At 39.7% G+C, this 12,723-nt stretch overlaps 1 protein-coding gene and 2 non-coding genes across 13 annotated transcripts in view; all 3 read left to right on the top strand.

The window, feature by feature from the left end:
* Positions 1–6,990, top strand: part of micu3a (mitochondrial calcium uptake family, member 3a) — a 29,106-nt gene extending 22,116 nt beyond the window's left edge. For 6 of the 11 annotated variants that reach the window (XM_019259560.2, XM_019259586.2, XM_019259569.2 and 3 more), the window contains 6 exons: positions 1,369–1,463; positions 1,582–1,753; positions 2,432–2,437; positions 3,160–3,268; positions 3,376–3,533; positions 5,446–6,990. In XM_019259560.2, coding sequence (XP_019115105.1) covers positions 1,369–1,463; positions 1,582–1,753; positions 2,432–2,437; positions 3,160–3,268; positions 3,376–3,533; positions 5,446–5,544 — 639 coding nt within the window. In that variant the 3' untranslated portion in view covers positions 5,545–6,990. Of the gene's footprint in view, positions 1–1,368; positions 1,464–1,581; positions 1,754–2,431; positions 2,438–3,159; positions 3,269–3,375; positions 3,534–4,600; positions 4,689–5,442 lie in introns of all 11 variants that reach the window. The other 5 variants (XM_010735062.3, XM_019259596.2, XM_019259583.2 and 2 more) reach the window with 4 other exon arrangements.
* A 1,353-nt stretch (positions 6,991–8,343) lies between these two features.
* On the top strand, positions 8,344–8,559 carry LOC113746729 (small nucleolar RNA U3). Its single transcript, XR_003463082.1, has one exon. It is a non-coding gene; the product is annotated as a small nucleolar RNA U3 (small nucleolar RNA).
* Positions 8,560–10,896: 2,337 nt separating this feature from the next.
* Positions 10,897–11,112, top strand: LOC113746730 (small nucleolar RNA U3). The gene has a single exon (XR_003463083.1). It is a non-coding gene; the product is annotated as a small nucleolar RNA U3 (small nucleolar RNA).
* Positions 11,113–12,723: the final 1,611 nt, after the last annotated feature.

Consider the following 12,723-nt stretch of genomic DNA (forward strand, 5'->3'; position numbering starts at 1 on the left):
CTCAGCATGGCCATGGATTGGACAGGGAGGTTGGCTGGATGGGGCATGGCAGGGAGAGAGACAAAAGATGGGCTTTTGACATCCTCTGTTTTTTTTGTTTTTTTTTGCCCTGATGCTGGCTGAGTCTTTTGTGGAGCTTCCCCGAAAGCACAGTCACCTTTTTCTGAGAGCATAAACAGGCAAACAGTGAAATACACACTTCTGCACAGTTTTTCTATGGCTCATAAAACGTATCAATGTCATGTTGTTTTTGTAAGGGATTAAGAAGATTGAAGCAAATGCAAACATCCCAAAGTCTGTTGAATGGGTTTCAAATGACCAGGATTATCAAGTAAAAGACAGACTTACAACTGTGGAGCGAGGACAGAGGAAGTAAACATATAAAAAAGGAAAAAAAAATATTGCAAATATGAATCTTGTTCGTTGACGGAAAAAGGTGGAATCGGCTCACATCCTCTGCATTTGTGCTTATGTGGGTTTTGTTTCTGCGCAGCTGTTTGTGATTTTGAGGTCCTGTCCAGTTATGTCAATGTGGCATTTGTGGAGAAATGCATGGGATGTCGTGGCTTTGATGTGTCTGGCAGCTTATTGTTGCATTTGTACATTTGTCTGTCTAAGCCTCAGTTGTTCTTCTATGTCTTCTCTCTTTCCGTCACCTCTTCTGTCTCTCTATGTCAACTCTACACTCACTGGTCAACACTTTGTCCTCCTTCCTCTTACATTTTCGCTGACCCTTGACCAATGAATATTTGCATGACTCAGCTTTTCATTGTGTCTCTGTATCTGTATGTGTGCTGCTACGTGACGACTTCTTGTGTCTTCACCAGACCAGTATTGGTTTGTGTTTCATGCTGCTATAGCAACACTCCTCGACAGTCTAGGCAGCATGGAAAACAATAGCTCCCTCTCATTTAATTTCCTCATGTTGATTGTTAGAACTAAAATGGACAGAAACCTCTCTGTCCGTTTTACCTGTCCATTTTCTTCTGCACATACTTTGTCCTACTGAAGCTTTGACAGTGAAATATTTCCACCATCTTTAATTGTGCCACCATGGTATCAATACAATGAACTTGCCTACTATTTACTCAACTGATACTCTTCTCATTTAAGAGGTTTAACTTAACATTGTTGCTGCCTAGACTGGTATGTTTGATGTCATGCTGGCTGCTAACATTTTGTGTGAGCTGATGTGTTTGATTGACAGTGTGTTGTCGCTCATCCCGCAGCAAAGACCCGCTTCCTGCTAGCCATGTTGGATTGATGATGGACTCGTCCTGTCCACTGCTTCTCCACCATCCACAATGCTTGATGTTTATAGATTTATCACTCACTGATCTTCTCTTTTATTCCTCTGGTGATTCATAGCGAGCAGATGAGAGCATAACCATTGACACCACCCTATTGGTTCATTTCTTTGGGAAAAAAGGGAAGGCAGAGCTTACATTTGATGACTTCTACAGGTACTAAACCACCATAAACAATACTGACACAGTCACAAGTCACAAAATAAATAGTAACATTCTTCTTTTGATGTGTAAAATCTGTTGCCTAATCTTTCCTTTCGTTGCCGTCTTTGAGGTTTATGGATAACCTTCAAACAGAGGTGTTGGAAATTGAGTTTCTGACCTATTCTAAAGGGATGACCACCATCAGTGAAGAAGACTTTGCCAAAATCCTGTTGCGCTTCACCAACGTGGAGAACATCAGCGCCTACCTGGAGAATGTTCGCCAGTGTATACCTGACGAGAAGGTACAATAACATGCACAAACACGGTTTCTTACTGAGAGAGGAACACACGGACAGATGATGATAGCTGTTAGTGGTTTACTTGACATCTGTTCTTATCTGACAACATTATGGAAGATAAGTTGCAGTCCCATCATGGTCTATATACATCCTGAGTAAACTTGACTACTTTTACTGGTCAATCAAAAGTAGTGACAAAAAAAAGCTGTCAAAAATATGATAAAGCATGCTATAAAGTTTTAAATCTTCTATCCATCGGATTAATTGTGTTTCCCTGCTCTTAGGCACATGTATTGACTTTTGGGAATTATTGGCTCCCAACCAATCCCAATTAAGTGGTGGTAATAAACTGTGAAATCACAGAATGTCGCAAAACTTTCCAATCTGTTTCTTTTTCTCCTTCCTGTTTTACGCCTTCCAGCCATCTAGAGAGTCTGTAATTTCCCACCACTGTCTCTTCCTGAGGCTGTTGTGGCTCTCCACGCTTCGGCGCTCCACTGCTTCACTTGACCACACACACACACAAACACACACACACACACGAACACAACCATACTTGACTATCTATCTATCTATCTATCTATCTATCTATCTATCTATCTATACATTAGCATGTAGTTCTTATGCAACCCAACTCTATTTCTGTCCCTCCCTTTTTTCCTTTTCATGCTGTGGAAGAAGCAGGAGGTTGGTCTCTGCCTCGTACAATACACAACCTGCAGTTACAATCTGTCAGTCTATCCTGCTCTTTAGTTAGGTCGCCATCTTCTTTTTTTTCTCCATATGAGGGATTTCTGGGTTACGATATACGGCTGCACAGTTCTTTTTGTAATTTTATCTGTGTATTGTGATCACATGTCTGCGCAATAACCTACAAACACTGCATTTTCTTTTTTGTTTCAGTTTATTTTTTATGTGTAATATTTATTAATCTAGCCATCATAGGTTTGATCTTGATCCGCAGCGATGAGCATGTGGCGGTTACAGCTACTTGTTGAATGGCTTCTGCATTATTACTGTATGCAGCTACTTTAGGATAATAAAACACTGCAAGAAGGCTGCCGTTGAAATGTTCCATATCATGAACACACAACCCTGTCATTAATGACATTATGTGTCATTAATGGGACTATTTCATGGAGTATCTCAGTTATTGATTAATAGTAGTTGTGTGTTTTTTTTTTAAATTTTGGTTTATTTTTCCAGACAACAGAGTAGATGTTGGATGCAGTGTTAAATGCACGTCTGTCAAGGTCCCTTTGGAAGGCAGTCTGTGCTGAAAGACTCATTACTCTCATTTCCAAGCTTCTTTTTCTACAGAGAACAACATCTTCATCAGTACTTCTCCCTTTTTCTGACCAATTTAAAACTCTATCGCTTCACATTTGTTCTCCTTTCTGGTATTTCAGGGAATTACCTTTGACGAGTTCAGATCCTTCTTCCAGTTCCTCAACAATCTCGAGGACTTTGCAATCGCCATGCAGATGTACAATTTTGCATCTCGCTCCATTGGACAAGGTAGGAGGAGAGCGGTGGCAGCTGGCCTCTCTGCACACAGATGATGTGTTTTGTGTGCAACAAGTACCCAAGATGATCAAAATCGTTTTAACTCTCTCTCCTACCAGATGAGTTTGCGAGAGCAGTCTATGTGGCCACTGGGCTGAAGCTGACACGTCACCTTGTACACACCATCTTTAAGATCTTTGATGTAGATCATGATGACCAGCTGTCCTACAAGGAGTTCATCGGAATAATGAAGGACCGTCTGCACAGGGGAGCCAGGGTGAGTAAGTTGTGTGTGAAAGCGGCTGAAAGATTATCGCTAGCTGAGAAGAAGTGCTTTGAACTGTTTGACTTTGATAAAACGGCAGCAAAGTGACTGCGGTTAGATTTGTCCAAACAGCAGAACGCAAAGATGAATGAATAGAAATCTTTTATTTTTCCATGCGTATGACCTCTCATGTGAAATTCACAGCAAAGGAATGTTGTTTTTTAAAGCATGAACAAAAAAAACATTGGGTGCAAAAGGTTGAATGGTCGAGTTCTACTCTGTCACATGCGATAAACACTCTCCTTTTATAGCATATATCTGAGTGATGTATTTAATTCTGAGTACTTGGTAAAACTCATGGAGCAGAAGAGCTGAAAACTGAAGCACAGGAGCTCCTAATCTACTGTTTCTAATTTAATAGCAAATGAAACTTTACCCTACCAACATCCAGCCTTCCCTTTACCTGAGCTGAACTGTCTAGTCATGGGTCGTGTGGGTGTTATGTGGACAGTAGTGAATAATCTGAATAGGGCAAACCACCAGCTTTAGGTCAGCAATCTCAGATACAAAGATACAAAACATCTGAAAGTTGTGGTTCTTTTCGCTGGGTTAAATCTTGACCATGTTGGGAGAAAGCTCTCAGGAAGAAGCTGGCAACAACTTCAGTGAATCACTTGAAGTAGGGAAAAACTGAACTTGCGATTGCCTTGAGTGACTTCATAGTGGGGTTTCCAAGGAGGGATACTGCCCTCTAGTGGTGTATTGTGATACAATGCTACAGTCCAGAGCCTCGTTTGCCAGAAGTGAAGACGTCACTAGCTCACAATTTGCCTGATAATCCAAAAAACATCACTAACATTGCACAACAGTGAACCTGGAAGTCATTGTAGTTATGACTCTACGGGTATATGTGAATGCTGTCCTGGCCTCACAGTCTTGGCTTATTAACAGTATTTCTTCTTCTTCTCTCATTGCTTTGCTTGCATCTTCAATCTCCTCTCTTTCCGCCACACTCACCTGTGCTTCCGTCATCCCAACCTCTCCTTTGTCACGACACCCACTGTCCACTGACCTCTCAGGGCTATAAATCTGTGGAGCGTGCCACCTCTTTTAAATCCTGTCTGAAGAAGGAGCTGGCAAGCAGATAAGTACCACCAACAACAGAAGGTTGGATCAAGTTCATGATGTTCATTGTTTTCTTAATTTTAATGTTAGATATTATACATAGAGTTGAAGTAATTCTGAGGCTTTTCTTTTTGACTGGATTAAATGATCTTTCAACTCCCACCATTAAATGTAACCTCTGATCTTTAACTTGTGTTGAGAAAGTACAGTGAAACAAGGGGCAATAGCAATGAGAAATATGACTTCAAACTTCCCTACCTACCTTAATCATCCAGTGTTTTGACTCAATACTTGGTCCCAAAGCATTAACAGCATGGGTACATTTCAGTCAAGTCAGATGGAAACTATTTCATCATAGTAAAATGACCTGATTAATTTAGCTTTTTCTAGCTCAGTCTCTCTTTCATAATGTACGCCACTTAGGAAATACATGTCAAGATTTGCTCATCACATTTTACAGTTTCAGTAATCATTATTTTTACTTTCTGTAAACTGTCATGGTCATGACACGGTGTGCCAGTAGGTGCACAGAGTTGCAACAGTGGCTTCTCGGATGTCTTCATTTTGGAGATTCCAGGGAGTGGGAACAGGTCAAAATCATTTTTAAAATGAAGTCTTTTTGAAACCTTTTCCATTCATTTCAACACTTTCTTCCAGAAACAGTGAAAAGGAAAACAACATCTGTTTCTATATCCTTGTGGACTGGAATATTTGATTAACAATGTTATAACTCACTTAAAAGAACTTTGGCTTCTGGTTCTCAGCATGATCGTGTGTGTCCTTGCTTTGTTTTTACCAGGTGAAGGGCAGACAGCACACCTCCTTCTCCAGCTGTGTTCGCACTGGGGCCAGAAGACAAGTCCACCAGCTCTGGAGGAGGTACAAAGAGAAGCCGTAGAGAAGGAGAGAGAACGAAGGCAGAAAAACACAATGAAGAAGAAGTCTGATGATGGCATAAATCTAACTGAGCTCTGACTTTTATAGTCAGTGGTCTGAGTTAACAGCATTGCATTTTATAAGGGCAGACCTCCAATGGACCTCTAAAGCAGATGATAACTATAAGCATGACCTCACACAGCGTCCCTGTATGCTGATAATCAGCAGCATCATTCCTTTCTTTGGTTCCTGTTTTCCCAATCATCGTGATCTGATGTCAAATATGATTTACAGGGTATTAAAATAGAGTTAGAGAAGAAAATGACTTTACTCTGCGAGCATGGCTGCAACTGCAACTAGTCATTGTTTCTATTTTGGATAAATCTGTGTTGTGTTTTTTTTTCTAAATTAAGCTGTAAAAAATGTTAGGTTATGTATTTGCTTACTTATTCTGACCAGCCTAAAATGCAAAATACTTGTTTTATAATAATATTATACAGATATAACTGAGCAAGTTTGAAGTTCTACCAACCGAATGGTATTTTCACTTACTGAATAACACTTATCGAAATATGTTTTTTTTTAATTATTTTAAATAAGAATAATTAATTGAACTGCTGCACTACAAACAATAACAAGAGCACAACAATAATTATGCAAAAAAAATCTATTTGATAATGCTCGATAATGCTAGTGTTATCCACATAAAATGAATAACAGTAATTAAAATGATATATTAACATACAACACTGAAATTGTAGAATTAAATGAAGGTATTGTGAACGTGTATTGACCTCATTTCATTTTGATCATCTCAATCATTTTTAAACTTAAATTTGTTTGATCTCATCTCACCACTATAGCGGTTGCTACAGTAAGGAATGCTATTTTATTCTAATATTAATATTATAACACTCGATGTCTTTAACCTGGACAGCATAGAACATGAAGGACAAGGGAAGATATTTTTTTGTCAATATTGACATAACAGAATCCTTAATGTCTTTACCTATTTATTTCTTATATTGTCTTAGTTGCATGTACACACACACACATCTGGAACAATGCCTCATGGCAAACTGGAGGAGGTTTTTGATGGCAGAGATGAACCATGACTTTATCAGCAAATAATTCCAGCACTATGTAGCTTTTAACAGCAACAGAACTTCAAATATGTACATTGATGAGATTATATGCACTCTGTGATTCATCGCCCAATCTGTGTCTATGTTGTACTATATCATGACTGATCGACTATAGTTTTTCAACGTCTTGGCGTGAAATAGAGAAGATATTTTGAATATATTGAAATGAAGGAAGAAGTCTGTATGTGTAAGGGCTTTTGCCAAGTTATTTCTCACAGTGTGAATTGTTGTCATTGTGTTGCCAATTATTCATGTATTTGTCACATCAGTGGACCTGGTGAATGAATTTTCATGCATGAATAAATTATTTTACGAAGAATTCACTGAGCATGCGCAACGAAACTTGCATTACGCAACCACTTTTTTAATTGACGAAGGCGGACATGTTGGACACACCAGCTGAATTTACTGTGCCGCAGTCCCATCTCTGCTACTTTGGTAAGTCGGTTGTCTCAATGTTTATACTAGTGAGGTTTCTTTAAAAAAGTTGTCTGACAACAGGAGAGTTGAAGCACTGTTGGTTCAAATGTTAACCCACACCGGAGACCGATATCTTCGGTAACTTATTAGCTAGCTACCATACAGTAAGGATATACTGACGTTATCACCAGAGCCCATCCTGTTAACTATAATATATTAAAAGAAGAAGAAACAATCGTTAATTAAGTAATTGAAGGTATGCTAAGGTGTTGCTAACAGTTGTCTTAAGTTATAAAGGCACCAATGCAACTTAATGTCAGTTTTTGGATATAGTGAAATTTATTATTTATCCTTATTTATTTGAGCTCTCGTCGATGAAATGACGTCAATAACCCGTTTTTTTTTTTTTTGGGAGGGGGGGGTATTATGGCCATAAAAGAGTCAGAAAGTGTCCTGTGAGTAAATGCTAGAGTCAGAAAGTGTCCTGTGAGTAAATGCTTTAGCCGGGGATCGAACCGCCGATCGTCCGCTCTCCACCGCCGCCCCGATTCTAAAGAGTTAAACTGTCGCCCTCGTGTGTTGTATCAAACCAACTGCTGGTGAACGACATAACTGAAACATAACCGTTATGTGCCCGTTAAAAATGAATGCAGGGTTTGAACGATATTCCTCGTGACGAGACGTTGACTGTTGGCTGTCTATTCCACTTGTGTTGCGCGTGTGTTGTCGGTGTTTTTAAATCACGCAAAACCGTTACAACCAGGCGTTATAGTGTTGTAAACCGGAACCGTTTTATTTGGCAGGTTTTCTTCGCCGGAACATTAAAAAACGACGCACCGCTGAGGGCGTATCTCGCGTCAAAGGCGTAAACACAAAGTTAACAACAAGTTAAAAACGTTTAAAACTCAAAGTTTTGTCTCTGTCGTCTTATCGTCGCTTTTACAAACGCTCCGCTCTGCTGTGAAGGTTTTATCTCGTGCGGTTCTTTAATAAATAAACAAATAGTCAAATAACGGACGTGACTCGACTCGCAAAGCATGATGGGGAATTTGAAATTAAAACAAATATTTAGTTTTAAACATTCAAATCAAAGTCTAACATTAAATATACAGTTAGTATGAGCTTGGTGTTTTTATGACGGTTATATTATATTCTGTTCACGTCTCATTAACTAGTCGGTTGTCACAGCAACGACGCACCGTGAGTGAGACAGACTGTGCTGTGAATGACCTTCGGTGCTCGCCCGCTCTTAAACTAAGACTATACTTTCAGGGATCATTTCTATAGTTTCTGACTTGAGAAATGTGTTTCTAAAGTGTTTGGTCTCGCCAACCACGATGATGAGTCGTGATATTTCCTTCTGAGCGTGAAGCTGACAGAGAGTAATGATTTGTTTCATATGTTCTCTGTCATTGATGATCGTTCTTTACTTCTTTATGGAGTATTGAGGAAGGGAATATGATCAGAGTGGTTTTCTGATGTGTTTTAATAGAAATTATGTGCAAATGCTCAGTATAGGAGATGTTGCGTTGTTAAATAGTTAAACCATGTGTATGTTGTCAGTAACACAGGAACTTTTGTTGTAGTTATGTATTAACATGTTACTAAATTAGTATTATTTACAGTTTTTCTCCATTGGTTTGGCTCATTTCTTGAAACTGAGATGACATTCTCATAACAACATGGACAAATCCCCAAACTATCTTGCAGTTTCTCACAACAGAATGGCATTTATCATTGCTTTCATCACATTTCCAAATGCTTTGTACATGTGTCAAGCCTTTAGTACATCCTTGCAAATAGCTATGTACAAGTATCCTACAGTTAACACAATCAGCCAACATTTAGTACATTTTTCAAATGAATGTATCTTGCTGATCTATCCCAATTGGTTGGTTTTCAGTGTCATGGTTATTGTCCTCAAAACATGTCAGCACATTTTCATCGTATAAGTCATCATATGCAGAATAGTCTGCTCAATTGTCAAAATAGTGTTAGGAAACTGGAATAGAATACAGTACATATTTTGGAAGATGTTATAGTAAATTTAGGATAATCAGGTTAGGTGAAATAAGTTTTTGACTAACGAAGGAGGCGTGTATAACCATGTGCGCGGCCATCTCAGAAAATGGTGTGGCCACCCACAATGCAAGTTTGGGCCCATACAACACAGATAAACTCCTCCGTTTCCTGGATCAACTGTATCTTGATCTGGTCCCAGAAAATGAGAGGGGTCTCGAAGGGCCCCACCTACCCCAGTTTGTAATTATATGGGACAACGTTAGTTTCCACCGGGGTCCACGCATCCGGGGATGGTTCAACATGCATCCAAGAATGCACAATGTGTTCTTGCCACCATACTCTCCATTCCTCAATCCTATCGAGGAGTTTTTCTCTGCTTGGAGATGGAGAGTGTATGAACACCATGCGGAAAACCAGAGGGCTCTCATGACTGCAATGGACGCTGCCTGTGAGGACATAACAGGGGATCAGTGTAGAGGATGGCTCAGGCATGCACGACGCTTCTTCCCGCGCTGTATCTCAAGAGACAACATCAGATGCGATGTGGATGAGAATCTGTGGCCGAACAGAGCACAGAGAATGGATGGCCAGGAAGATGAGGATGGTGACCAGGAGAGAGAGGGGAGTGACCGTGACTAAACAAAATGTCTTCATTTGTGACTCTTTGTATTTACAGTGCTGATTTGTTGATTTTTTTCTTTTTTGTGGGTTTTTGTATTTTGTGTACACAGTATATTTTCCTTTTTTACGGTTCCCTACCTACTGTAATGTGTACAATTTACGTTAGTTGAGAATAAAAATGAAAATTCCTCGGCAGAATGAGTGCAGTGTGTGTGTGTGGTGTGAAAATGTTATGCCTATAGTTAGAAATATGCCATGACAAAGCGTCTAAGCATTTTGACTTGCAGTACTTACACAATACCAAAGGGACAATGCATTTTGGAGGCACTGACTAGTTATATGAGAAGGGAATGTAGTTTTGACTGAAGGGTAAACTGTTTTGGGAGCTGTACAAACATTGCCAGGTGATCCATGTAGTTGTGCAGTACCATCCAAGTTATTTTGACAGAAGTACTGAATGAATCAAAATGTGCCAAAGCAATTGAGAAGGATCCATGCCATTTTTATGGTACTGACTATTTACATGGGAAAGGGATTTCATTTTGAAGCATGGATGAGTAGTTTTGGGAGACAAATTACATTTTGCTGGTTATCTGAAGTGTTGTGCAGAACTGCAAGTCTGTTTGGCCAAATTGCTTTATAGTTATGAGAATGTCATCTCAGGTTCAAGAAATGAGCCAAACCAATGGAGAAAAACTGTAAAAAAAAAAAAAAAGTGAAATCATTGTCATGCCGAATATTTACTGAAGTAACATGTATTAAGACTTTAAGTACGTACTAGTCTAAAACTTCAGCCAGTCACAAAATTGTTATGTGGAGTAATGCAGATGGTATTTAACTGTCAAAGACAAGAAGTTGAAGAAGGACAAATTAGTTTATAAACATCACACTGCATTACACTTAGTCTGATCAAAAACAACTTGATTTATAATAATTTGAATTACATCAGTACTGTCTCTCTCTCCTGTCTGTGTGCTCTCTGTATCACAGCTCTGCTGTCAGAGTCACGCAGTGATTGATTGGCTGTGCTATGCTGTCTCATTTACATACACACACATGACTGGATGAGACGCAGCAACTGGAGGAGGTTTTTGATGGCAGAGATGAACCCTGAGTGAGAACAGTTCTCCTGTGAATGAGCTGCTGTGTTCACGTTCAGTCAAACTAAGACTATACTTTCAGGGATCATTTCTATAGTTTCTAACTTGAGAAATGTGTTTCTAAAGTGTTTGGTCTCGCCAACCACGATGATGAGTCGTGATATTTCCTTCTGAGCGTGAAGCTGACAGAGAATAATGATTCATTTCATATGTTCTCTGTCATTGATGATCGTTCTTTACTTCTTTATGGAGTATTGAGGAAGGGAATATGATCAGAGTGGTTTTCTGATGTGTTTCAATGGTAATTACTAAGGATTCACCGAAAATGGCCCAAAAGTGCATTTCCGCTTTCGGTGAAGTGGCCGAATAGTGGCCTGATGCAATGAAACAACGTGCGCGGTGATCTGGCCACGGTTGCTGATTCTTTTCTCATTCACACACAATAAACCCACGATGCAGGATATAGGAAAAACACAGGCAAGAAATACACCATACACTGCTCTTTAGCGGAGCTATATACTCTCTACACTACGGCGTCTCACACATGCGCGGTGCGTTCAGTGACCGTCGGAATGACTATGATGCGTTCCAGAACGTGGGAAAAATGGAAATTTACCGGAAATATTAACAGTGATTAAAACAACATGGGCTTTCTAACAGTATAAATGAAATAATAATTATATTAACTGGAAATTCTACTGGAATATTTGAAGGATATTAAATAAACATTTACTTTCTTTAATAAAACATGTATATAAATGTATTCTAGGCTATTTATGCAACAGTAAAAAAAATTGTGAAAAATTTAACAACCGCATTTTATATTCGGTTTTGGTATTCGGCCAACCATTTAATTTTTATTCGGTTTCGGTTTCAGCCGAAAATTTTCATTTCGGTGCATCCCTAGTAATTACAGTTGGGCAAAACGTTTTTTTAGTCAGCCACCAATTGTGATGAATTAATTGGTAAATTCCTCAGTAAAATAAGTATTTGGTCACCTACAAACAAGAAAGATTTCTGGCTCTCACAGATCTGTAACTTCTGCAATTGGTAAACAGCTCGGTGTGAATAAATCAACTGTGGGAGCAATTATTAGAAAATGGAAGACATACAAGACCATTGATAATATCCCCGATCTGGGGCTCCACGCAAGATCTCACCCCGTGGGGTCAAAATGATCACAAGAATGGTGAGCAAAAATCCCAGAACCACACGGGGGGACCTAGTGAATGACCTGCAGAGAGCTGGGACCAAAGTAACAAAGGCTACCATCAGTAACACACCACGCCGCCAGGGACTCAAATCCTGCAGTGCCAGACATGTCCCCCTACTTAAGCCAGTACATGTCCAGGCCCGTCTGAAGATTGCTAGAGAGCATTTGGATGATCCAGAAGAGGATTGGGAGAATGTCATATGGTCAGATGAAACCAAAATAGAACTTTTTGGTTAAAAACTCAACTTGTCGTGTTTGGAGAAGAAAGAATGCTGAGTTGCATCCGAAGAACACCATACCTACTGTGAAGCATGGGGGTGGAAACATCATGCTTTGGGGCTGTTTTTCTGCAAAGGGACCAGGACGACTGATCCGTGTAAAGGAAAGAATGAATGAGGACATGTATTGTGAGATTTTGAGTGAAAACCTCCTTCCATCAGCAAAGCCACTGCAGATGAAACGTAGCTGGGTCTTTCAGCATGACAATGATCCCAAACACACCGCCCGGGCAAAGAGGGAGTGGCTTCGTAAGAAGTATTTTAAGGTCCTGGAGTGGCCTAGCCAGTCTCCAGATCTCAACCCCATAGAAAATCTTTGGAAAGAGTTGAAAGTCAGTGTTGACCAGCGACAGCCCCAAAACATCACTGCTCTAGAGGAGATTTGCATGGAGGAATTGGCCA

This window comes from Larimichthys crocea, chromosome X (assembly GCF_000972845.2).
Source record: "Larimichthys crocea isolate SSNF chromosome X, L_crocea_2.0, whole genome shotgun sequence".
NCBI lineage: Eukaryota > Metazoa > Chordata > Actinopteri > Sciaenidae > Larimichthys > Larimichthys crocea.